General features: G+C 52.9%; 1 protein-coding gene across 3 annotated transcripts in view; it reads left to right on the top strand.

Moving 5' to 3' along the window:
- Positions 1-280: 280 nt before the first annotated feature.
- The window catches only part of TOR1AIP1 (torsin 1A interacting protein 1), a 29068-nt gene continuing 3641 nt past the window's right edge, over positions 281-25707 (top strand). Inside the window, exons 1-10 of one of the 3 annotated variants that reach the window (XM_055122675.1) lie at positions 282-1306; positions 2954-3031; positions 6120-6179; positions 8178-8222; positions 15815-15913; positions 16709-16756; positions 19275-19316; positions 20705-20779; positions 23696-23740; positions 24661-24717. In XM_055122675.1, coding sequence (XP_054978650.1) covers positions 841-1306; positions 2954-3031; positions 6120-6179; positions 8178-8222; positions 15815-15913; positions 16709-16756; positions 19275-19316; positions 20705-20779; positions 23696-23740; positions 24661-24717 — 1015 coding nt within the window. In that variant the 5' untranslated portion in view covers positions 282-840. Of the gene's footprint in view, positions 1307-2953; positions 3032-6119; positions 6180-8177; positions 8223-15814; positions 15914-16708; positions 16757-19274; positions 19317-20704; positions 20780-23695; positions 23741-24660; positions 24718-25707 lie in introns of all 3 variants that reach the window. The other 2 variants (XM_055122676.1, XM_055122677.1) reach the window with 2 other exon arrangements.

The raw sequence follows: 25707 nt of genomic DNA on the forward strand, positions 1-25707 counted from the left end.
TCCCCACTCAGGAATCACTCTGGTGGTGCTCGGGGGACCCTATGGCATGCCGGGGACCAAAGCCGGGTGGGCCACGTGCCAGGCCAACGCCTCGCCCGCTATACTCCTGCTCCAACCCCCTAATTTAATAAGATCCCCCGTTAAAAATAACAGTCCTGTGGGGCTGGCCAGCACCCCATAGGGCCCTGGAGCACCACCAGGGGGCAATTCCTGAATGCATCGCCAGGTGTGACCCCAAAAGAAAACAAAATCCAGTCCTGCTTAATTATTTTATTGTACGGGCGTGCTGGGGGGGGGGGGTCGAACCCAGGTCGAGCGCGCAACCTCCACCAAGGATGCACCTGCATTTCTCTTGGCGCGGGGGGTCGCGCTTCGGGAACTGCAATGCGAGAGGGCCTCGCTGCGGGCGCCCCGACAGGTGCACAGGTGGGCAGGGGGCCCGGCGGGGGCGCGGGGGGCTCGGACCTTGCACAGGGGTGCGGGCTGCGGGCGCGCCGGGCGGGCCGGGCGGGAACCGGGCGGCGGGGCCGGGCCCGCCCGCCCCCGAGGCGCAGGCCCGCGCCGTCCTCCTCCCCCCGCGGCCGCGGGCCAGGGGGCGGGAGTGACCGCGACAGCTGACCCGGCGCTGGCACGGCCTCGCCCACAGCCCGCGGGACGCGCCAGGGCCCAGATGCGCGCGGGCAGCCCGGCCGCGAGGACGCGCGCGGAGGCCTCCGGGGCTGCCCGCCGCCGCGCCGACCGCCGCGCCCCGCGTCCAGCCGCCCGCGCCCGGCAGCGCCGCGAGCCCCCCGGACCGCACCCGCGACCCCCGTGGCCACCGACTCAAGTGCGTCAGCAGCGATGGCGGGCGAGGAGCGGCGGGCGGCGCCGGGGCCGGAAGCCTGGGGCGGCCGCGTCACGCCCCGCGCGCCCCTGCGCCGCGCGGCCGCGCAGCCCGGCGCCGACAGTGACGCACTTCCGGTCGCGCCGCCCTCCCCGCCCCGCCCCGGCCGGCGGGAAGTGAGGTTCTCCGACGCGCCGCCGGAAGTGTACGGCGACGACGAGCCGCCGGGGGGCGGGGATTGGCTCCCGGGCGGAAACCGAAGCCCGCGAGAAGGGTTCCGGCCCGAGGCCGAGCAGGAGGAAGTGCCCGGGAGCCCCTACTACCTGCGCTCGCAGCGGAGGCCGCCGCGACCCCCGGAGCCCGACGAGATGACGACGCGCCGGGTCACCCGCCGGCAGCAGCAGCTGCTGCAGCAGCAGCAGCAGCAGCCGCAGGCCCCGGCCTCGGCTCGCAGGGGGCTTCGGGACTCCCGTTTCTCCGAAGGTGAGCGAGGGTCGCGGATGCTCCGGGAAGGCGCCCCCCGCGGGGGGGCCGAGCCTGGGGGGCTGCGGCTCGGGCCCCGTCTCCCTCCCCCCACCCAGCTTGCAGAGGCTTCGCTCCCCGGCTGGCACAGCACCCCCAGGTGCGCGCGTGCTCGCGACCCCGCCGCTCCCCGCGCCCCCCCAGCGTGGGCAGTGCGCGCCCAGTTTGCGAATGAATGAACTGCAGGCCCCGCCCCCGAAATCAGGACCCCCAGGAGGGCTGGACCCCCCCCGCACCCCGCCTCCCGCAGCCTCCCACGTGTCTGATAAAATCTCTCCTCGTGCCTCTTTCTGGTCTGCGATGGCCCCAGCCAGCCACCCCCCAGGGCGCCCCCCACCCCCCCACTGTGACATCGGGGTGGTCAGCGCCCCCCAGCAGGACAGCGGGTCGTAGCTGGGGGGCCCTGGGGGGGGTCGGCGCCGGGCTTGACCTGGAAAGCAGGTGTGAGGCGGTGCCCCGGTGGGCCTGACTCACCTTGGGCCACGGAAGGGTGGGGGCTGGGGCTGGGTAAGAGGTGACACATGGGACGTTGTGTAATCCTTGAAACTGTTACTCATGTCCCACCTGATCTTTTATCTCGTGGAAGGGTTAAACTCCCTGACCATCAGACAAATCAGACATTGCAGGCTGTGCCTTTGAAGGACCCTGGTCCACCTTGGGGGGCTGCAAGTGGCCTTACCCTGGGTAGGCAACGGATTTCTTACACCGATTTATTGCACCACGTCCACTCAGTCCAGTGCATTCACATCAACTCAGTGTTTTTGGTTTTGTTTGGGAGACACACCTATCAGTGCTCACCGCTTTCTCTTGGCTTTGCGCTCAGGGGTCACACTAGCTCAGGGGTCACACCTAGTGGTCCCAGGGGACCCTATGGGGTGCCGGGAATGGAACTCACATCTGCCACATGCAAGGAAAATGCCCTGCCCACTGGACTATCCTCAGCTAGATTTTTTTTTTTTTTGCCTTTTAGGTCACACCCTGCGATGCTCAGGGGTTCCTCCTGGCTCTGTACTCAGGAGTCACTCCTGGCAGTGCTCCAGGGAATCTGTGGGATGCCTAGGATGGAACCCTGTTAGTCCATGTGCAAGGCAAACGCCCTTCCCACTGTACTATCACTCCTGCCCCACAGCTAGGATTTTTAAAGCACAGGAAGGGGTTCCCTCTATTTTAGTGAACCTGTAAGGAGCTAACTGTTGTTCATGCTGAGAGCTGCTTTCTTCCACATCATCACTTTTTTTTTTTTTGCTTTTTGGGTCACACCCGGCAATGCACAGGGGTTACTTCTGGCTCATGTACTCGGGAATTACTCCTGGTGGTGCTTGGGGAACCCTGTGGAATGCTGGGAATCGAACTCGGGCGGCCACATGCAAGGCAAATACTCTATCCGCTGTGCTATCATTCTAGTCTCACACATCATCTCCTTCTTACAAATCGTCAGTGTTGAGTAATAGGTTTGCTCTTGAGTGTTCTCGCAGTGAAAGCCCAAATTTCTTCCTAAATTCACATCTGAGGAAATGAATTGTGATTCTGCTTATATATTGCTGTGAAAGTATCTATTCTCTGCCTTCCCGATATGTCCTGAATTTGGACTATTTTGTCCTTCTTTAGAGGATGAACCATCTCCACAACATACGTTAGGCCCAACGGGCACAAAGAAAAGTATGAGATCGTCCAAGGAGGTTCCAGGTAAGACCTGTGAGTTTGTTTTGTTCATTTGCTGCCATTCTGTGTGTTTTGTTTGGGTTTCTGGTTTTGAGTTACTGGGCCACACCTAAGGATGCTCAGGGCTGACTCCTGGCTCTGCACTCAGGAATCACTCCTGGCGCTGCTGGGGGACCCTATGGGATGTCGGGGATTGAACCTGGGTTGGCCACATGCAAGGCCAATACCATCATTGCTGTGCTCCAGCCCTTATATGTATATGTATGGGCTGGAGTGATAGCACAGCGGGTAGGGTATTGGCCTTGCACCCAGCCGACCCGGGTTCGATTCCTCCATCCTTCTTGGAGAGCCCGGCAAGCTACCTGTGGCATATTCGATATGCCAAAAACGCTCACAACAAGTCTCACCATGGAGATGTTACTGGTGCCCGCTTGAGCAAATCAATGAGCAACGGGATGACAGTGTGTCTGTGTGTGTGTGTATATATATATATATATATATGTACATACATATATATATATATGTTCTTTTTTTAACATGTAAGAAGGGAGCATGTGTTAAGGGGAAAAGTGAAGTAATTACACACACACAAAAGTTTCTTTTTCTCTTTTAAAAATAATTTAGATAAAGTGATTACTGAACCGGAGTGATAGCACAGCGGGTAGGGCATTTGCTTTGCATGTGGCCAACCCGCGTTCAATTCCTCCGTTTCTCTCGGAGAGCCCGGCAAGCTACCGAGAGGATCCTGCCTGCACGGCAGAGCCTGGCAAGCTCCCCGTGGCATATTCGAGATGCCAAACACAGTCACAACAAGTCTCACCATGAAGACGTGACTGGTGCCCGCTTGAGCAAATTGATGAACAATGGGACGACAGTGCTTTTTTAAACGTGCTCACTGTAATAATTTGATTCCTCAAAGCCCCCACATCATACCCACATCACAGTTCCTGCTCCATTCACAGTTCTCATCCCAGTGAATGTTCTTTGTCATTGGCTTCGGGAATGCAGTGACTGCATCTAGGCCTGGGTTACAGGAAACCGGAGGGCAGAGGGAGGACAGGTCCCCGAGTAGCAGCCAGTGTGACAGGATAGCTCATACAAATCTGCAGGACAGAGACTCGGCCCATCTGAGAGATGAGGAAACCGGGATTCTCAGTAGCTGTGGCACTTCCCAGGGGACACGGGAGACGGGTGACTGAGCGAAACATCAGACATGGGTTGGTCTTCTCCAGAACCCTTTGGTTGCACCCCAAGAACTGCTCTGTAACTCTTGCTTCAGACTAGCCTGTCCATGAAGTCTGGAGAGACGGAGGCTGGCGTCCCGCCGTCTTGAGGTTTCAGTGGGTATCACGGATCGAAAGGTTCATCCGTAATCAGAAAAGCTGTGATCGGGGCTGGAGCGACAGCACAGCGGGTAGGGCGCTTGCCTTGTACGCAGCCGACCCGGGTTCGATTCCCAGCATCCCATAGGGTCCCCTGAGCACCGCCAGGAGTGATTCCTGAGTGCAGAGCCAGGAGTAACCCCTGTGCATCGCCGGGTGTGACCCAAAAAGCAAAAACAAAAAAACAGAAAGGCTGTGATCTAGGGAGCCCCATGAAGTTGTGAATCAGACAGGTGGCTGATCCGTGCATGGGTGGCTGATCCATGGATGGGTGCCTAACGACAACTGATCTACTATACACATGGCTGACGGAAGATGCCTGAAGGCTACTGAGCAGTCGTGACACCGCCCTGTGCTATGCAGTGCCCTGGGTGGAGGAAGCTTATCTGCATGTCCCTTGTCATTCCCGGGTACTGACACAGATTACAGAGTGAGTCGGGGTGAACCACATACATCAAGGCCCAAGGTCTGAGACGGCTGGTGACACAACCAACATCCGATGAGTTGTGCCTGCCATGGTCAGTGAGCAGACAGGCCGAATAGAAACCCCATCCAAATGCTCCAGGTAGGCTACCACAGAGCAGTTCTAGAATGTTCTAGAGCAGCATCGTCTCAGCTAGGGCCATATGGTCCTCTGTGCGTCTCCGGGAGAGGTGAAGGGGGCTAACCTGAAAGGTTTAGTGGGGGGGTCATAGGAGGGAAACAGGGCCAGATGGGATCAGGGCTGGGAAAATGTTGAGAAATTGAGAAAACACTGGCCTGTAGGGTGTGCACTCCTTGCATCACTTTATTCAATTTTATGATTTTCATAAACTGCCTCTTCCACATTTACAGCGTCGTAACTCTCTGCTGCTGCTGATTAAATGTACTGCGAATAAAACTTGGCAGCCAGGACTTTCCCGGAAAGTTTGAATAATCTGATTTTAGTATCTACTACTCAAAGAAGTGTTTGGTTGGTTTGTCGTTGGCCGTGACGGGATCAAACCTGGGGCCTCACCAGATGAGTCGTGTCCTGCTAAGGGACGTCTCTGGCTGGCTTCTGGGCATTGAGTGGCCTTTTTTTTTTTCTTTTTCTTTTTGGGTCACACCTGAAGATACTCAGGGGTTCCCCCTGGCTCTGCACTCAGGAATCACTCCTGGCGGTGCTCGGGGGGGACCCTATGGGGTGCCGGGGATCGAACCCAGGTCGGCTGTGTGCAAGGCAGACGCCCTCCCCGCTGGACTATCTTTCTGGCCCCCACAAGCATAGAGTGTGAAGTAAGCCCTGAGCACAGCCAAGCGTGAACCCAAACCAAATATCTCTAGAGAATATATAGCAAAGCATCTAACATGAAAAGATAGGGGCTGGGATAGTCATTGATGTCTGTGATTAAGTGTGAGGTTTGAATTTACCCTGAAAAGGGGCAGAGCATTGGGGCTGGAGTGACAGCACAGCAGGGAGGGCGTCTGCCTTGCACGCGGGTGATCCGAGTTCTATTCCCAGCATCCCATAGGGTCCCCTAAGCACTGCCAGGAATGACTCCTGAGTGCAGAGCCAGGAGTAACTCCTATGCATTGCTCGGTGTGACCCAAAAAGCAAAATAAATAAATAAATAAAACTTTCTCCTCTTGATCTGCAGAATAAATGAACCCGCTTGACATAGTATCCTTTCAGTTTAATATATTGTGCTAATTGTGTGTGTGTGTGTGTTGTCTGTTATTTTAAGACTCTCTCTTTTCTTTCTCTGTAGTTTTGATTGATGATCCCATCTCTGAGCTCCGCAGACCCCCGCTCAGGAGTCCGGGACCTGGTAAGCGATTCTTTCTGTCTATCCATTGAGCATTGCAAGAGTCTTAGTAGTAACGCACATGCTCAGATGGTTCCAGGGTTCCAGGATATGCCCACGGGGACAGTCCCCGCATATCCCAGCCTTTGCCCCATTGCACGTTCCTCATGCGTTCCTCGGGTGTTGTTTCCCAGGGAGAGTCGTAACGCTAGAAGGGAGTTCGTGGGGGCTGGAGAGATGGGACGGCAGGCAGGCAGGTGGCCTGTCCCTGAGTTCTCTCCCTGGCACTCCACTCGTCCCCTGGTCCCTGCCAAGAGGGAGCCCAGCTGGGTACAGCTGGCCCCAAACAAAACAAAAACAACAAATTCATAGTCTTTTTCTCCGTTTCTAGCACAAAATTTGAGCCTGATGCTCTCTCTCTTTTTTTTTTTTTTTTGGGTCACACCCGGCAATGCACAGGGGTTACTCCTGGTTCTACACTCAGGAATTACTCCTGGCGGTGCTCAGGGGACCATATGGGATGCTGGGATTCGACCCCGGGTCGGCTGCGTGCCAGGCAAACGCCGTACCCACTGTGCTATCGCTCCCAGCCCCGAGCCTGATGCTCTTTTTGACCTGGTTTATATTTACTTAGCCTGTGTGCCTTTCTGCACAAAGGACTTTGTCCCTTTTCTGCTCCTTTTAAAATTCTTTTTATGCTTGGGGCTAGAGCCATAGCACCGTGGGGAGGGCGTTTGCCTGGCACGCGGCCGACCCAGGTTTGATTCCCAGCATCCCATAGGGTCCCCCAAGCACTGCCAGGGGTGATTCCTGTGTGCAGAGCCAGGAGTCAGCCCTGAGCATTGCCGGGTATGACTCCCCCCACCAAAAAAAATTTTTTTGTGTGTGCTTTTTGGGTCATACCCGGCGTCATAAAGTTATAACGCTTTCCTGTTTGAATTACAGTCATACGGCGATCAATCACCAGACCCTCTGCCAGTGCAAATCTCCCACCACCGAGGTCCCCAATATCCCTCCCCATCCCTCCCTTTCCCCTGCCTCTTTGGCAGACAGTCTCCCCCATACTGTCTCTCTTTTTTTTTTTTTTTTTTTGCTTTTTGGGTCACACCTGGCAATGCACAGGGGTTACTCCTGGCTCTGCACTCAGGAATTACTACTGGCGGTGCTCAGGGCACCCTATGGGATAATGGGATTCGAACCCCGGTCGGCTGCGTGCCAGGCAAACGTCCTCCCGGCTGTGCTCTCGTTCCAGCCCCTGGCAAAGCCGTTTCCAGGTGGCGATCAAAGGCAGTTCTGCAGGGAGGGGCAGGAGCGACCCCAAGGGCTGGGGGAAAAGCACCCCTGAGCTTAAACCTCATCACGGCGGAAGCCAGGTCAGGCCACCTCCCCCATGCTCTCTTTTGTAAAATTGCTTGTTATGAAAAGCTTAAGATGTCGCAGCTGTGGTCTCCTGGAATTGTAAACTTTTAGGTGGTTAGGGGCTGGAGAAATCTCTGCAGCGAGCCACTCTGCTTGGAGATTTTTTTTTTTTCTTTTTGGGTCACACCTGGCCATGCACAGGGGTCACTCCTGGCTCTGCACTCAGGAATTACTCCTGGCGATGCTCGGGGAACCCTTTGGGATGCTGGGAATTGAACCCTGGTGGGCTGCATGCAAGGCCAACGCCCTCCCGACTGTGCTATCTCTCCAGCCCCTCTGCTTGGAGATTCTTTTGTGTGTCTCTGGACCGTGGTGGGTCCTTAAGGAGCTTGAGTCGCAGGTGGAGGCAGTTTGTGGGCGTGGCCTCCAGGGTCCCAAGGGGGATGGGGAGAGAAGGACTGGCCCATCCCCTGTCCCTTGAGGCGTTGCTGTCACTGAGCCTGCGTAACTCCCCTGAATCTTGACAGATGAGCCCCTTTCAGACAGCCCTCTGATAAAGATCTGGTTCTGGGCTTGAAGGGCCTCTGGGGCCCAGGGCCAGGCGATGCGGTTCCTTGATGCGGTTCCTTGTTGGGGCTGATCTTCTTCCTGCCTCTCTTACAGGTGCGGCTTTCCAGCCAAACGGAAATTCTAACCCCAGTGAACAAGGTTTGTGGCTCGTTCCTTCTTCCAGCCTCCTTTCGAGAGTGCTCCATCTCGCTAGCACTCCCCGAACTCGCCCCTGGTCCCTCGCCAGGGGAAATGTGACGGTTTCGTGATTTCGGCCTGCGGGGACGTGGGTCACTGTGGCCAGGGACTGTCCCGAGACAGCGCCTGGGTTTCTGCCGCCTGAAAATCGGGCCCTTCACTGTCTTACCATTTCCGTTCAGTGCAGCAGACCATTGTGTATTGTTTTCATTTTGATTTGGAGTGTGGCTTTGTGAAACAGTCACGCCAGAGAGAAAAAGGAGAGAGGAGACGCCAATTTAGCTCTGAAGGTTTGCCCTTCATTTAGAAAGTGAGTTTGAGGGACTGGAGTGATTGCACAGCGGGAAGGGCGTTTGCCTTGCACACAGCCAACCTGGGTTCAATTCCCAGCATCCCATAGGGTCCCCCGAGCACTGCCGGGAGTAATTCCTGAGTGCAGAGCCAGGGTAACCCCTGTGCATCTCTGGGTATGACCCCCACCCCCTTAAAAAAAAAAAAGAAAGAGGGGCTGGAGAGATAGCACAGCGGGTAGGGCGTTTGCCTTGCACGCGGCCGACCCGAGTTCAAATCCCAGCATCCCATATAGTCCCCTGAGCACGACCAGGGGTAATTCCTGAGTGCAGAGCCAGGAGTAACCCCTGTGCATCTCCAGGTGTGACCCAAAAAAAAAAAAAAAAAGAAAGTGAATTTGAGGGACCAGAGTGATAGCACAGCAGGGAGGGCATTTGCCTTGCATGCGGCCGACCTGGGTTCAATTCCCAGCATCCCATAGGGTCCCCCAAGCACTGCCTAGGAGTAATATTCCTGAGGGCAGCGCCAGGAGGAACCCTTGATCATTGCCGGGTGTGACCCAAAAAGCCAAAAATAAAAATCTTATTATTTTATTTTTTTTTTAAGTGAATTTAGGATGTGTTTCACCATCTGCCCTTTGCTCTCTGTGTCAGACTGGTCTGAATTCTTTTTCGTGTTTCCTCAGTGTGGAAGGTACAAGTGGTACAGCCAGCCACTGTGGTGAGACCCAGTTTGGGGCCAGGGTCCTGTTCTAAATTTGGAGATGAGTCAGAAACGAAACGGGTAGCTTCTCTTGTCTTTCTACACAGCTGCCACTTCCCCTGTGGCAGGCTTTTACCCCATCCTCAGGCTCCTGGACTGGGGATTCCGGGCGTCTGAGCTCTGAACTGAACCTTGCAGTTCGTGGCTTGCCCTACCAACGGCCTTATTTAAAAACTTAGAGGGGGGGGCTGGAGCTATAACACAGCGGGCATTTGCCTTGCCCGTGGCCGACCCAGGTTCAATCCCCAGCATCCCATAGGGTCCCCCGAGCACCGCCAGGAGTGATTCCTGAGTGCAGAGCCAGGAGTCAGCCCCTGAGCATCAACCGGGTGTGACCCAAAAAGCAATAAATAAATAAATAGAAACTTAGAAGGGAAAGCAAGTTTAGTCGGACTCTTGGAAGGGAGCTCACTGGAGCCGAAATAAACCAGCAAGTTTCCCGAGCTGGACCAGGTTTAGAGATTTTTTTGTGGCGGGGTGGCATTGCTCCACACCCAGCCGTGCTCAGGGATCCCTTCTGGCAGGCTCCGGGACTCTTTAGGGATCAACCCAGGGTGACCACATATAAGGCTAATGCCTTCCCTGCTGTACTATTGCTCCAGCCCTCAGAGATTTTTTTTTTTTTCTGCTTTTTGGGTCACACCCAGCAATGCTCAGGGCTGACTCCTGGTTCTGCACTCAGGAATCACTCCTGGCGGTGCTCTGGGGACCTTATGGGATGCCGGGGATCGAACCTGGGTCGGCCGTGTGCCAGACAAACGCCCTCCCCGCTGTATGATCACTCCAACCCCTAGAGATTATTTTTAGGAGTACTTTTTATTTATTTATTTTTGCTTTTTGGGTCACACCCAGCTATGCTCAGGGGTTACTACTGGCTTTGCACTCAGGAATTACTCCTGGCGGTGCTTGGGGGACCATATGGGATGCCGGTGATCGAACCCGGGTCGGCCGCTTGCAAGGCAAACGCCCTACTCGCTGTGCTATCGCTCCGGCCCCACTTATGAGTACTTTTTAATAAAGACAGAAAGCAAACACATAAGCTCCATCCAGTTTAAGGACATTGCTGTGATTCTGACATAGGGGCTCTGATTATTATTTTTTTTTCTGATTATTTTTAGTTTTGGCATATTGGGGTCATTTCGACAATACAAGGATCAGGGTTGACTCCTTGCTCTGCACTCAGGAATCCCTCCTGCCGGTACTCGGTGGCCTCAAAATTAATTTTGAGTTATTACTCCTCCAGCTAGGATTTTAGTTTTTCATAGTCTCTGCTTGAACACAGGGAAGAAAATGTTTTTATTTTCATTTCCCCTCCAGTATTTTAAAAATGTTTTAACCTTTTGTGAGTCACTTTTTTTCATCTTTTTTTTTTTAACCTTTCACATATACCAGCCGAGCATTTTAAACTGAAGGAAGTTGAAGTACATGAGGGAAATGAAATTAAAACCTCATGTTCTCTAGAAGTGGCTGGTTCAGCATGAGTTACAAAAGTTGCATAAAATAGAAATATTAGCAAAAGGCTTAGATTCTTGAGCTTTCAGCCCGTGATCCTGAAACTCTGCATTAAACAAGTTTTTATTTTGAACGATTTTCTTAGTGTCAGTGGCTGATCTAAATGCTAGAAAAACAGTGAAGTTTCTTTAGCTTCTGGCTAATGAAAGAGTTTGCAGATTCTCATGTTAGAAGTGTTAAAATAATGGCTTAGGACTGGATCGATAGCACAGCGGGTAGGGCATTTGCCTTACACAGGGCTGACCCGGGTTCGATTCCTCCGTCCCTCTCGGAGAGCCCGGCAAGCTACCGAGAGGATCCCACCCGCATGGCAGAGCCTGGCAAGCTCCCCGTGGCGTATTCGAGATGCCAAACACAGTCACCACGAGTCTCACCATGGAGACGTGACTGGTGTCCGCCTGAGCAAATCGATGAGCAACAGGATGACAGTGATAAATGATACTGTCATACATGATGCTCTGAGAAGTGAAGGGGAGATTATGGAGTTGAATTTTGACTTGACGTATCAACGGCAGGGACAGAGACTCTAGCTGTTTTAACTGTGAGTCTGGGAAATATCAGAAATAAAACTCCAGGGACCGGAGCGGTAGGACAGCGGTGTGGGCACTTGCCTTGCCCACGGCTGAACTGAGTTCGATCCCCGGCACCCGACATGGTTCCCCCCCAAACCCTGCCAGGAGTGATCCCTGAGCACAGAACCACGAGTAAGGCCTGAGCACAGCTGTTCGGCAAAAAAACAAAATAAAACTAAAAGGCAAAACCATAGAAAAGGAGTCGCACTTTTTTCTGTGAATGGACATAGATTATTTTAAATTGTTTACATTTATTGTATTATTTTTTATTATTATAGTTTTTTTCTTTTTGGGTCCTACCTGGCGATGCTCAGGGCTGACTCCTGGCTCTGCACTCAGGAATTACTCCTGGCGGTGCTCGGGGGACCCTAGGGGATGCTGGGAATCGAACCTGGGTCAGCCGAGTGCCAGGCAAACGCCCTCCCCGCTGTGCTATCACTCCAGGCCTTCCTGTCACTCTTGAGCTTAGCATTATTCTAATATGGTTCCACTCTAGTGAAAGCAGTTGTGTTTCAGCTGTGTCTTTCATAACTTCTGAAAGAGTTTTGCTCACACACACACACACACACACATACGTGCGCGCGCGCGCATATATACACACACACACACACACACGTTTGGAAGACAGACTCAAATCAATAAAGGTGAAGGGCAGAATGCATCCTTTTCCCGCGGCTTCCCCTTTTCTGTTTACTCAGCACAGTTCTCGGCCTCCTGTACAATGCTGCAACGGGCCTTCCTTTATTTAAAATAAAAGGAAACCCAGAAAAGCCGGGCCCGGCGTCCTGCATCTCGGCCGCTCTCCTTCACCCCGAGAGTCAGATTCGCCCCAATTTCCTGCCTTGAGAAGCCGCAAGGGTGCAACCCTGCTGGAATGAGGAAACTCTTTTTTTCTTTTTCTCTCTTCTTACTTTGCCTTCTTTGGGTCATGTTTGTTTTCTTTCATCACTTCCGGCAACACCCAGGGAGAACTTCTCACTGGGTGCCGGGGGACCATTTGGTGCCGGGACCGGATCTGGGGTTCCCACATACACCCGCCACGGCCCCGCCCACTGTGCCTCCTCTCGCTGGCCCAAGCAGGCAGGCCACTTCCTTCTGGGCTGCAGCAATGCGTTCGAGAACCGTCTTGGCAGCTGGGCGTGGTAGGCCTTTCGGGGGGACAGGAAGGTCGCCTGGCCAGTTGGGGGCAGGGGTGAGGCCAGAGCAAGCCCTGCAGGATGGGGGCGTAATGGTTTTTGTTTTGTTTTGTTTGGCTTTTTGGGTCCCACCCGGCGATGCTCAGGGGTTCCTCCTGGCAGTGCTTGGGGGACCCTGTGGGATGCTGGGACTCAAACCCGGTCGGCCGTGTGCAAGGCAGACGCCCTCCCCGCTGTGCTCTCGCTCCAGCCCCAAGGGGGCGGGGGGGGGGGAGGCATCATGTTTTCTGCAAACTCAGCTTCTCTTTGCAAGTGCAGAGACCCGTGACAGTTCATCTCTCTGACTCGAGGCTGGGTCTGACTGCCCTGTGGAATAATCTAAAACAGTGTAGCCCGAAGACGCAGTTCCGGGACATTGGGCTGGGGAGGAGGGGGGAGGAGGTGTGGGCTTGGAGGACAGTTGGGGGTCGCTTCCTAGAAGGTGGCCGTCTGGGGGTACCGAGTGATGCTAATCTTCTGCACAGGGTGTGGTAAGCCGCACAAGTCTTGAGGCCACGTAAGTTTCGGGGCCTCCCATCTAGAGGAAGTAGTGATTTTGCTCATGATAGGGGTGGGGGTCGGGGGGGAAAGCTTTCTTTTAAATTTTTTTTTTTATTTCATCATCGTGAAATACACAGTCACAAAGTTGGTCGTGATTTGGTTTCAGTCATGGAATGTTTCAACATCGTCCCTTCACCAGTGCGCATGCCCCACCGCAGGGTCCCAGTACCTTCCCGTCCCCACCCCGCCTCTGTGACAGGCCCTTCCCCACACCCTCCCTACCTCCCTCCACCTCTCCCCTGCCCCTCTCCCTCTCTCCCTCTCCCTCTCTCTCCCTCTCCCCCTCTACCTCTCTCTCCCTCTCTCTCCCTCTCCCACTCCCTCTCTCTGTCTCTCTCTCCCCCCTCTCTCCCTCTCCCTCTCTCCCGCTCCCTCTCTCCTCCCTCTCCCTCTCCCTCCCTCTCCCTCTCCCTCTCTCCTTCTCTCCCTCTCTCCCTCTCTCCCTCTCCCTCTCTCCTTCTCCCTCTCCCTCCCTCTCCCTCTTTCCTTCTCTCCCTCTCTCCCTCTCCCTCTCTCTCCCTCTCCCTCTCTCTCCCTCCCTCTCTCCCTCTCCCTCTCTCTCTCTCCATCTCTCTCCCTCTCTCCCTCTCTCTCCCTCTCTCTCTCTCCATCTCTCTCCCTCTCTCCCTCTCTCTCTCCCCCTCTCTCTCTCTTTCTCTCTCTCTCCCTCCCTCCCTCCCTCCCTCCCTCTCTCCACTATTGATTCCGGTGCATTCCCTTTGGCCTAGGGTAACATTTGTGTGTTTGACCTTCTAGAAGCCGCCAGCGCCCAGCAGGGGCCCAGTTCTCCTGAAGGTACTTTTGTCTCTGAGATAGCGTGCGGGGTATTTTGGGGTGCAGGGGCTCGGGGAAAGACACGTGCCCGGGAGCTTAAATCGGCGCCCCTTGCCCCAGAGACAAAATCAGCTTTTCCCAACGTCGTGCAGACGGGTTCGGGTGGGCCCCGGCAGGAAGGGTCCCCGCCCCTGGCCGCCCCCCCCCCCCCCTGCCTGGCCTCGTCAGTGGGGCTAAGTCCGACAGAGACTCAGTGTCTCACACCGGCCTTTGATTATGGCGTTAAAATTGGCCCTTTTTGATAAAGATTTTTTTTTGCTTTACCTTAGCAGGGGTTCAAGACTATGGAATGTACATGGTGAATCAATAAAAGAATTAATTAAAAAAAAAAAAGACTATGGAATGTGGGGCCAGAGCGATAGCACAGCGGGGAGGGCGTTTGCCTGGCACGCAGCCAACCCGGGTTCGAGCCCCGGCATCCCCGAGGGTCCCCCGAGCACCGCCAGGAGTGATTCCTGAGTGCAGAGCCAGGAGTCAGCCCGGAGCGTCGCCGGTTGGTCCAGAAAAACCCTCCAAAAGGTTTTATTACCATTTTGGGTTTTTTTTTTTACTATTATTGTGAAAATAACATAGTTATCTTCCCACTTTTCCGCAACTCGTGGGATTGATATGTAGTCAAATCTCATCCTTTGTTAGTTTTTGAAATCTGGACCCCTGAATTTGGCGTTTTTCAGGGTCTGCGTTGCTCTGCTGTTGCTTCAGTTTTAGTAAATGTCCAACCCAAGAAGCACGAATTTGGCCCTTTTTTTAAAAATTTTTAAATTTTTTTTTTATTGTATTATATTGAATCACCATGAGGAAAAAAAATACAAAGCTTTTGGGGCTAGAGCGGTAGCACAGCGGGTAGGGCGTTTGCCATGCACACGGCCGACCTGGGTTCGAATCCCAGCATCCCATATGGTCACCTGAGCACCACCAGGGGTGATTCCTGAGTGCATGAGCCAGGAGTGACCCCTGTGCATCACCAGGTGTGACCCAAAAAGCAAAAAAAAAAACAAACAAAGCTTTCAGGTTTAAGTCTCTGTCATACAATGATTGAACCCTCATCCCTTCACCAGTGCACATGTTCCACCACCAAGAACCCCAATATACCCCCCTCCCACCCTGGTCCATTTTTTTTGGGGGGGTCACACCCAGCAATGCACAGGGGTCACTCCTGGCTCATGCACTCAGGAGTCACCCCTGGCTGTGCTCAGGGGACCCTATGGGATGCTGGGCTTTGGGATATAACCATGTGCCTCAGAGGTAGATAAATGGGTTCAGCTGCAGCTTGTTGAGAATCACGTGACTCAAAACAGGAAGCCGAGCGAGGAAATCACAGTTCTGGGTCACATTTTATTTTTATTTTTATTTTTATTTTTTTGCTTCTTGGGTCACACCCAACGATGCTCAGAGGTTACTCCTGGCGGTGTTCCGGGGACTGTATGGGATGCCAGGGATCGAACCCAGGTCAACTGCGTGCCGGGCAAACGCCCTCCCCACTGTACTATTGCTCCGGACCTGGGACTCAGTTTTAAATTTATTTTTTAAGATTTATTTAAAAAAATCTCCGTGAACGACAGCATCCCCAACTTACTCACAATGGAGTTTCAGGCGTCCAGTGTCCCAATCTCTCCCTCCACCTGTGTCCCCACACCTCCTCCCTGTCCCAATTTCCCCCCCCCCAACCCCTCTCCTGCCCCTAAGGCAAGCACCTTTTGTCCTTTTTCTGTTTTCCCTCACTCTCACTTTTGTGGAGAAAGTTTCCATTTTCATGCCGAGTCACCGCATTTGGGTTCGGGGGTTAGATTCAGGTGTCCAGACGGTCAGGGCCAGCCGTGCCCACCTGTTCTTTGTTTCTTTGCAGGGGACGAGGAGGAGGAGGAAGAGGGGGAGGAACCAGAAAGCTCCGACAGCGAGGCCTCGTCACCCCAGCTCCGCTCAGGGGAAGCTCTGGAGTCTGCAGGTAACGGGGCGGAGACCCCAGGACCTTGGCATGAGCTGCCCCTGGGCTCATAGAGGTGGGGGCCTGTGGGCTCATATTCTGAAGAACGACTTAGAGGGGACAGAGAGGGTGAGGCACGTGCCCTGCATGCTGCTGACCCCAGTTCAACCCTCAGCGCCCTGGGACCACCAGAAGTGATCACTGCGGGGCCAGAATAGATAGCACAGCGCGGGGAGGGGGAGCATTTGCCTTGCATGCAGCTGACCCGAGTTCGATTCCCAGCATCCCCTAGGGTCCCCCGAGCACCGCCAGGAGTGATTCCTGAGTGCAGAGCCAGGAGTAACCCCTGTGCATCGCCGGGTGGGATCCAAAAAGCAAAAAAATAATAATAATAGGGGCTGGAGAGATAGCACAGCGGGGAGGGCGTTTGCCTTGCACGCGGCTGACCCGGGTTCAAATCCCAGCATCCCATATGGTCCCCTGAGCACGGCCAGGGGTAATTCCTGAGTGCAGAGCCAGGAGTAACCCCTGTGCATCGCCGGGTGGGATCCAAAAAGCAAAAAAATAATAATAATAGGGGCTGGAGAGATAGCACAGCGGGGAGGGCGTTTGCCTTGCACGCGGCTGACCCGGGTTCAAATCCCAGCATCCCATATGGTCCCCTGAGCACGGCCAGGGGTAATTCCTGAGTGCAGAGCCAGGAGTAACCCCTGTGCATCGCCAGGTGTGACCCAAAAAGCAATAATAATAATAATAATGATAATAAAATAAATAAAAATTCAGTGTGCTTTAAAGTGTCCCGTATTTAAATTTCAGACCCGATCCCCAGGTCAAGCCACTATGCAGATCGGCAGACATTACAGTGTAAGTAAACCTATTTTTTGGTTTGTTTTTTGCATCACACCCAGCGATACCCAGGGCTGACTCCTGGCTCTAGCTCTCAGGAAACCCTCCTGGCACGGCTCAGGGGACCCTCTAGGATTCCGGGGATTGCATCTGGGTCAGCCGCTTGCAACACAAACATCCTCCCTGCTGTCCTATATCTCCAACCCTTGTTTTACATTCTTTTTTTTTTTTTGCCAGCTTTTTGGGTCACACCCGGCAATGCACAGGGGTTCCTCCTGGCTCTGCACTCAGGAACCACTCCTGGCGGTGCTCAGGGGACCCTATGGGATGCTGGGAATCGAACCGGGGTTGGCCGCGTGCAAGGCAAAACCCCTACCTGCTGGGCTATGGCTCCAGCCCCACCTGTTTTACATTCTTAAAAGTCCACCTGTGGGCATGGTCAAATGCCTACAGGTTTTGTTTGTTTTGTGGGACACACCCAGTGATACTCAGGGCTGATTCCTGGTTCTGCACTCAGCAATTACTCCTGGCGGCGCTCCGGGGACCCTAAGGGATGCTGGGGATCGAACCTGGGTCGGACACGCAAGGCAAATGATTTAGCTGCTGTGCTGTCACTCTGGTCCTAAGTTCTCATGTTTAAAGATACTCTTTTGTAGTTTCCTGACAACGTTGGAAAAGAGAGATAGCCATGTTGGGACAACCATTGCTGGGCCGGAGAGATAGTATAATGGGAGGGCGTCTGTCTTGCACATGGCCAACATGGGTTCGACTTCCAGTGTCCCATATGGTTCCCCCCTCAGAAATTACTCACCAGGAGTAATTTCTGAGCATCACTGGATGTGTCCTCCCCCGACATCCCCCCTCCCAAAAAAAGCCACTGTATTTTTTTTTTTTCTTTTTGGGTCACACCTGGCAATGCTCAGGGCTGACTCCTGGATCTGCACTCAGGAATTACTCCTGGTGGTGCTCAGGGGTCCCTATGGGATGCCGGGAATCGAACCTGGGTCGGCCGCGTGCAAGGCAAACACCCTCCCCGCTGTGCTATCACTCCAGCCCCTGTATTTTATTTTATTATTATTATTATTATTATTTGCTTTTTGGGTCACACCTGGCGATGCTCAGGGGTTACTCCTGGCTCTGCACTCAGGAATTACTCCTGGCAGTGCTCAGGGGACCATATGGGATGCCGGGGATTGAACCCAAGTCGGCTGCATGCCTGGCAAATGCCCTCCCCGCTGTGCTATCACTCCAGCCCCAAGCCGCTGTATTGTGTGTTTACTCCAGAGTTACTTTGCAGTAGCCAAGCATCCTGAAACCTACTTTTGTACAGTATTTTCGTCCTACATGGATGGCGTGCCGTACTACTCACTGATAATTACTTGGAACAAAAGATCGACTTTAGTTTTTTAACTTATAAAATAGTAGATTATTAATATCATATATGCCACTTTTAGCCATTGATTTTTTTTTTTTTTTTTTTTGCTTTTGGGGTCACACTTGGCAATGCACAGGGGTCACTCCTGGCTTTGCACTCAGGAATTTCCCCTGGTGGTGCTCAGGGGACCCTATGGGATGCTGGGAATCGAACTCGGGTAGGTCGCGTGCAAGGCAAACGCTCTCCCCGCTGTGCTATCTCTCCAGCCCCAGCCATTGACTTTTGTTGTTATTTGTTTATGGGTCACACCTGACAGTGCTCAGGACTTAACTCCTGACTCTGTGCTCAAGGATCGCTTTTGGCGGGGTTCAGGGGACCCCCTCAGGTGTCGGGCATTGAACCTGGGTCGGCCTCGTGCTGGGCAAGCACCCTCCCCACTGTCTGTTGCACTGGCCTCAGGCCATTGATTTTTTTTTTTTTTGACACTGATTTTGACTTTGTATCCAGTTCTAGATCATCTTGAACTTTAGGAACAGGGTGGTGGCGATATAGCGTCTGTGTTTTCGACCAGTGACCCTCTTTGATTTCCTGCGAAGAGACGTGGATGTAGGATTCACATAAACAAGTATTCAGTGTCTTCTTAAAAAATTTTTTTCACATGTTGGGGCTGGAGCAATAGCACAGCGGGGAGGGCGTTTGCCTTGCCCTCGGCCGACCTGGGTTCGATTCCCAGCATCCCATAGGGTCCCCCAAGCACTGCTAGGAGTAATTCTTGAGTGCAGAGCCAGGAGGAATCCCTGTGCATTATGATGGAGACCCAAAAAAGCAAAAGTAAATAAATTTATAAATAATAAACATGTTGCTTTTTTCTTTCTTTCTTTCTTTCTTTCTTTCTTTCTTTCTTTCTTTCTTTCTTTCTTTCTTTCTTTCTTTCTTTTTTTCTTTTTGGGTCATACCCAGCGATGTTCAGGGGTTACTCCTGGCTCTGCACTCAGGAATCACTCTTGGCGGTGCTCGGGGGATCCTGTGGGATGCTGGGAATCAAACCCGGGTCGGCCACGTGCCAGGCAGACGCCCTCCCCGCTGTGCTATCGCTCCGGCCCCGTACTTGGTGTCTTTGTGTCCACGTACTGTGCCCCTGATTCTGTTCTCTGTTTGCAGATCAAGACTTCACAGTGCGTGATCACCAGCCTTCAGGACTGAGTAAGTGCCCTGGTTATTTGTTCTTTTGCAGTCAGTTCGAACCCTGCCTTATTCGGGCCACAAAGAAGTTTAACTAGGTAGGACCAGAGCAATAGTCCAGCGGGGAGGGTGTTTGCCTTGCATGTCGCCGACCCGGGTTCGATCCCCGGCATCCCCTAGGGTCCCCAGAGCACCGCCAGGAGTGATTCCTGAGTGCAGAGCCAGGAGTCAGCCCTGAGCATCGCCGGGTGTGGCCCAAAAAGGGAAAAACAAAAAGTTCAACTTTTTTTTGTCGAATTGGGGTCTTTTATTGGGGTGAGGGACGCACATGCCGGTGCTCAGGGATCACTCCTGGTGGTGCTCGGGATTTGGACCCCGGTCAGTCATGTGTGAGACTTTCCAGCTCTCCTATCTTTCCAGCCAAATTGAGATTTTAAGTCATTTTCTCTCTTGCCCTTTTAGTCTTGGGTATTGTATGTGATTGTCCAAGACTTTTTAGCATATTGGTCAGTCTGTTTGGGCCACGCCTGGTGGTTCTCGGAGCTTGCTCCTGGCTCTGTGCTCGGGCATCACTCCTGGTGCACTTGGGGGACCAGACGGGATGCTGGGGACTGAACATGGGTCAGCTGCGCGCATGGCAGGTGCCCGCCCCGCTCCCACTAGTCTGACCCTTGTTTAAGACTTTTTAACTGGAAGTAATTTATTGGAGTCAGGTTTGCATTTTTCTTAACACCAAAATCAAGGGGAGGGAGTTTGTTTGGTTTTTTTGGGCGGGGGGTCACATCCTGTGATGCTCAGGGGTTTCTCCTAGCTCTGCACTCAGGAATCACTCCTTACAGTGCTTGGGGGACCCTATGGGATGCGGGGATCAGACTTGGGTCGGCAGCGTGCAAGGCCAACACCCTCCCCACTGTGCTATCACTTCGGCCCTCGACATCAAACTTAAGTATTATTATACACAGTCTTTTTCATATGAACCAGAACAAAGGACTTATACACAGAGAAGCCTGGTAGGTGATTAAATGTTCTCTTGTCCATCTTGGCCTGTGGGAAATAGTCGTCTCCTCTGACCTTTTATATTCACTTGTACTTTGAAGCTAAATGATTTTATTACTTCACCCCCTCACCATTTGATCTTTCTGGTGAATTTACCTTCTTTTTTTTTTTTTGCTTTTTGGGTCCCACCCGGCGATGCTCAAGGCTGACTCTCCTAGCTCTGCCCTCAGGAATCACTCCTGGCAGTGCTTGGGGGACCCTATGGGATGCCGGGGATCGAACTCCGGTCGGCCGCGTGCAAGGCCAACGTCCTACCTGCTGTGCTATTGCTCCAGCCCCATGAATTTACCTTCTGACTTTAGAGTATGAGGCTCGTTTTTAAAAGTCCGTGAAATGATCTCTCTGCGTTTTAGTTTCAGGCTCAGGATATCCAAAAGCATCTCAGGAATGGAATGAACAAATTGGAGGAATAAGATCACGGAGGCCAAGTAAGTGATCAGTCTGTTACAGAAATCAGTTTAAGTTTATTTGCGTCTTTTTTCTTGGGTACCCAACATATAAAAATACTCCAGTGTCCAGGTGAGCACTTAGATGTTTTCATTTATTTCATTAATGAATGTCTGCTAAGTTCCACCAGCAGAGTAATTTCTGGCATCTTGTACTGCAGAGATGGGCTGGGGTAAAATATGGATAATTTTGTTTTTGAAGATCAATGAATTTTGGAGCGTGTTGGGTGGTTTGGGGGGGGCTGGTGTAAAATAGAGATAATTTTTTTTTTAATCAATGTATTTTGGAGAGAGAGAGAGAGCGAGAGAGAGAGAGAGAGTGGGGAGTGTTTCTTGGGCCACACTCAGCAGTGCTCAGGGCTTATTCCTGGCTCTGTATTCGGGGTCACTCCTGGTGGTTCTCGGGGACCCCATGTGTAGTTGGGGGTAAGCAGGCACCCCACCTGCTGTGTATCTCTCCAGCTCTGTTTACTCACTCGGAAACAACCACCTATAGCACTTGTGTATGTTTTTTTTTTTCTTTTTGTATGTTTTTTTTTTTTTGCTTTTTTTTTGCTTTTTGAGTCACACCCGGCGACGCACAGGGGTTATTCCTGGCTCTAGACTCAGGAACTACTCCTGGTAGTGCTCAGGGGACCTTATGGGATGCTGGGAATCGAACCCGGGTCAGCCGCGTGCAAGGCAAATGCCTTACCTGCTGTGCTATCGCTCCAGCTCCTCTTTTTGCATGTTTTAAATAAGGGCTGGAATCTACTAAGTTCCTGTTCAAGGGCTATTTCATGGCACAGGTATTTAAATATTAAATACCAGAATTAATACTAGAATTATTTTGTAATTGAGTCACCATGAGTTACAGTTACAAAACTTTCATGTTTGAGTTTCAGTCACGTTTTATTCATTCGTACAATGATCGAACACCTATCCCTCCAGCAGCATACATTTTTCACCACCAATGTCCTCAGTATCCCTCTCCCCTCCCCCCATCCCGCCTTCCCGTCACACCCCTCCCCCTGCCTCTATGGTAGACAATTTCCCTCATACTCTCTCTCGACTTATGGAATACCAGAACTATTTACATGGCACGAGTCAATGTGTTGAAACAGTCATATATTGAACCATATGTCCTGATTTCTCTAGCTGTGTGCAGACCTTAAATCTTGATTCTACTAAAAAAACAAAATTATGCCTTTCAGAGACTTTAAGCTCGCTCCCTTTTAGCATCTAATCACAGTGGGTCCCAAGGGTTTATTTTTATTTATTTATTTATTTATTTATTTATTTATTTTGCTTTTTGGGTCACACATAGCAACACACAGGGGTTATTCCTGGCTCTGCACTCAGGAATTACTCCTGGCCGTGCCCAGGGAGCCATATGGGATGCTGGGAATCGAACCCGGGTCGGCCGTGTGCAAGGCAAATGCCCTACCCGCTGTGCTATTGCTCCAGCCCCAGGGACTCTTTATTTTTAAAGAATTATTATTGTTATTATTATTTTGACTATCTTGGGGGGGGTCACACCCAGTGATGCTCAGGGCTGACTCCTGGCTCTGCACTCAGGAATCACTCCTGGTGGCTCTTGGGGGTCCCTATGGGATGCTGGAGATCGAACCCAGGTTGGTTATGTTCAAGGCAAACACCCTCCCCGCTGTGCAATTGCTACAGCCCCATCAGAGATTCTTTATTTATTTTTTTAATTCGTTTTTTCATTTTAATGAATCACCGTGAGATACAGTTACAGATTTACAAAATTTTGTGATTATGTTTCAGTCATACAGTGACGGAGCACCCTTCACTCCCAGTGTCCACTCTCTACCGCCAATTTTCCCAGCATCCCTCCCGCCAACCCCTTCCCACCCCCCGCCCCCCAGCCTCTATGGCAGGCACCTTCCCTTTTACTCTTAGAGGCCCATAGAGGACATCAAAATGCAACTCACAGTGTCTTCTTTAGGCGACGGACAGTGATTGGCTAGTACAGTCTTTCAAGAAGACGGCTCAGGTTCAGGCTGGAGCAATAGCACACTGGGGAGGACGTTTGCCTTGCACGCGGCCGACCCGGGTTCGATTCCCAGCATCCCATAGGGTCTCCCGAGCACCGCCAGGAGTGATTCCTGAGTGCATGAGCCAGGAGGAACCCCTGAACATCGCCGGGTGTGACTCAAAAGCAAAAAAATAGAGGGGGGGCTCGGTTTCTCTATCAGTAAGATGGCAGTGGTCAGAATTGAGTAGTTCTCAGCTGCCCGGTTTCACCCCCACACGAATTACCCAAAACTGAAATCACTTTTCCCTTTTTTGCTTTTCGTTTTAGGGCCACACCTGGCCGTGCTCAGGGCTACCCCTGGCTCTGTGCTCAGGACTTGCTCCTGGTCATCTGGGGTGCCGGGCTAGTTCGCTCCCGAGACAGACGCCCTCCCTGCTGTATCTCTCTGGCCCGGGGTGTTTATTTAATTTATTTCCTAAACTGCCACCGGGCGAGGGGGAGAGACCTCACAGAAGGGGTGTGCGAAAATATTTTGAGATCTGTTATTTTGCAACCACAGATCTAAAAGCAAAGTGGTGGCAGGTTCTTCAATGTCATCTTAAAAATACCTAGCTGGAACGTGTAATGGTCAGAAGAACTGGAGTAAATACTTGATGTACTTAAGGAAGACTCAGGGGCTGGAGCGATAGCACAGCGGGGAGGGCGTTTGCCTGGCAGTCGACCGACCTGGGTTCGATCCCCGGCATCCCATAGGGTCCCCCGAGCACCGCCAGGAGTAATTCCTGAGAGCAGAGCCGGGAGTCAGCCCTGAGTATCGCCAGGTGTGGCCCCAAACCCTCCCCAAATTAAAACAGTATGCTAGAACGCCTGGCCCATGTCCACATCCGTAACCCGTGCTGTCTTCATCTCTCCCCCTGCAGTATCCTCGGGAAGCAAGAGTTCGGTGCCCGGCGGTTTTTCGGATGGTATAAACACTTTTCTTTCTTCCTTGACATGCTTCTTTCTCACTCTGTCCCCAACCGCTCGCCAGCTCTGTTAAATAACTTGGCTCAACTGCTCCAAGTTTTTCTCTTTAAACTAACATAGTGGGGCTGGAGCAATAGCACAGTGGGGAGGGCGTTTGCCTTGCACGAGACTGACCCGGGTTCGATTCCCAGCATCCCATAGAGTCCCCTGAGCACCGCCAGGAGTAATCCCTGAGTGCAGAGCCAGGAGTCAGCTCTGAGCATCGCCGGGTGTGGCCCAAAAAGCAAAAACAAAAAAATTAATGTACTAATATGCCAGTAGGGCGTTTACCTTGCACAAGACCGACCTGGGTCCAATTCCTCCATCCCTCTTTGAGAGCCTGACAAGCTACCGAAGGGATCCCGCCTGCACGGCAGAGCCTGGCAAGCTCCCCGTGGCATATTCGAGATGCCAAACACAGTCACAACAAGTCTCACCATGGAGACGTGACTGGTGCCCGCTCGAGCAAATCGATGAACGAAGGTTGGGCCAGGGAGGACTGTGCTACACCAGTACTGCTAATATGCCAGTGCTTGTTCTGAATCTGTTTCCCAAAGGGGCGAGTCCACCCACTAGGGGGCGCCAGAACAGCAGCGGAGGTGGGGGCGGAGTGGGCGGGGGTGCACGGGGAGCTGCAGTGCCTTGGCTGCGACTGTCTAACGGGCAGTTTCCAGGTGGTCTGTGTTGACCTTTCCCCCCCCAGGGGGCCAGTGAGGCACATCCGTTTGGATGCCGCTGTCCCAGCGCTGGGGCGAGCAGGGCTGCCTTGTCCCGGGCCGTGGCTCTTCTGCCTTTCCTCGCTCCCGGCCCATCTCCGCCCTGTCCGCCCCTGCCGGAGCGCCACTAAATGACCGTCCTTTCTGCCCCCCCCCCCCCCCAGACGACAGCCTGCTGAAGCCAGAGTTCAGGAATCAGCGCCTGCCGAGCCCCGCCCCACGTAAGTGTCTCCGCCCCCAAGGCGCCCACACCCCTGACCCAACACCCCACTTCCAGTGTCCACGTCTCGTGGCTTAAGCCAGTCCAAAGAGCAGATTTTTTTTTCTTTTTTGAATTTACTGGTGCCCGCTCGAACAGATCGATGAGCAACGGGATGACAGTGACAGTGAATTTTTATCGAATCACCATGGGATGCAGTTACAAAACTTTCCTGTTTGAGTGTCAGCCATGCAATGATGGAACCCCCATCCCCCCACCAGGGCACATTCCCCACCACCCATGTCCCCAGTATCCCCCATCCCACCTTCCCCGTGCCTCCATGGCAGACAGTCTCCCCCACACTCTCTCTCTGCTTTGGGGCATCATGGTTTGCAATACAGACACCGAGAGGCCGTCACGTTGGGTCCTTTATCTACTCTCAGCACACATCTCCCGTCCCGAGCATCCCGCCAACCATCACTGACTCAGTGATCCCCTCTCTATTCTAGCAAGAACGGATTTTTTGTTGTTGTTGTTTTGGCTCATACCTGGCGATGCACAGGGGTTACTTCTGGCTCATGCACTCAGGAATTACTCCTGGCAGTGCTCGGGGGACCCTATGGGATGCTGGGAATCGAACCCGGATCGGCCGAGTGCAAGGCAGACGCCCTCCCAGCTGTGCTATTGCTCCAGCCCCAAGAACAAATTTTAAACGCTTCCAGGGAAAGCAGAGAACGTGTTTGGCTACTGGGACATTCTCTATGGACAGGCTGATGGACCAGCCTCTGGGCTAAAGGAACAAATGCCAAAGTTACTAAGCAAAGATGTTAAGCACGTTAACCGAGCAGACCTTGGCAAGGCCCAAGAGAGCCAGCCCAGAGCGTCACCTCACGGGATTGGTTCCGGGTCAGAGTCCCCCACAAGGTTGCGTCTATCCAGCCCTCCCTTCCGTGTGATCTGACTCTCCATTGTCAGGGCCTGAGCCAGAGGACAACGGGGAGAGCGCTGGCCC

Source organism: Sorex araneus, chromosome X (genome assembly GCF_027595985.1).
Source record: "Sorex araneus isolate mSorAra2 chromosome X, mSorAra2.pri, whole genome shotgun sequence".
Lineage (NCBI taxonomy): Eukaryota > Metazoa > Chordata > Mammalia > Eulipotyphla > Soricidae > Sorex > Sorex araneus.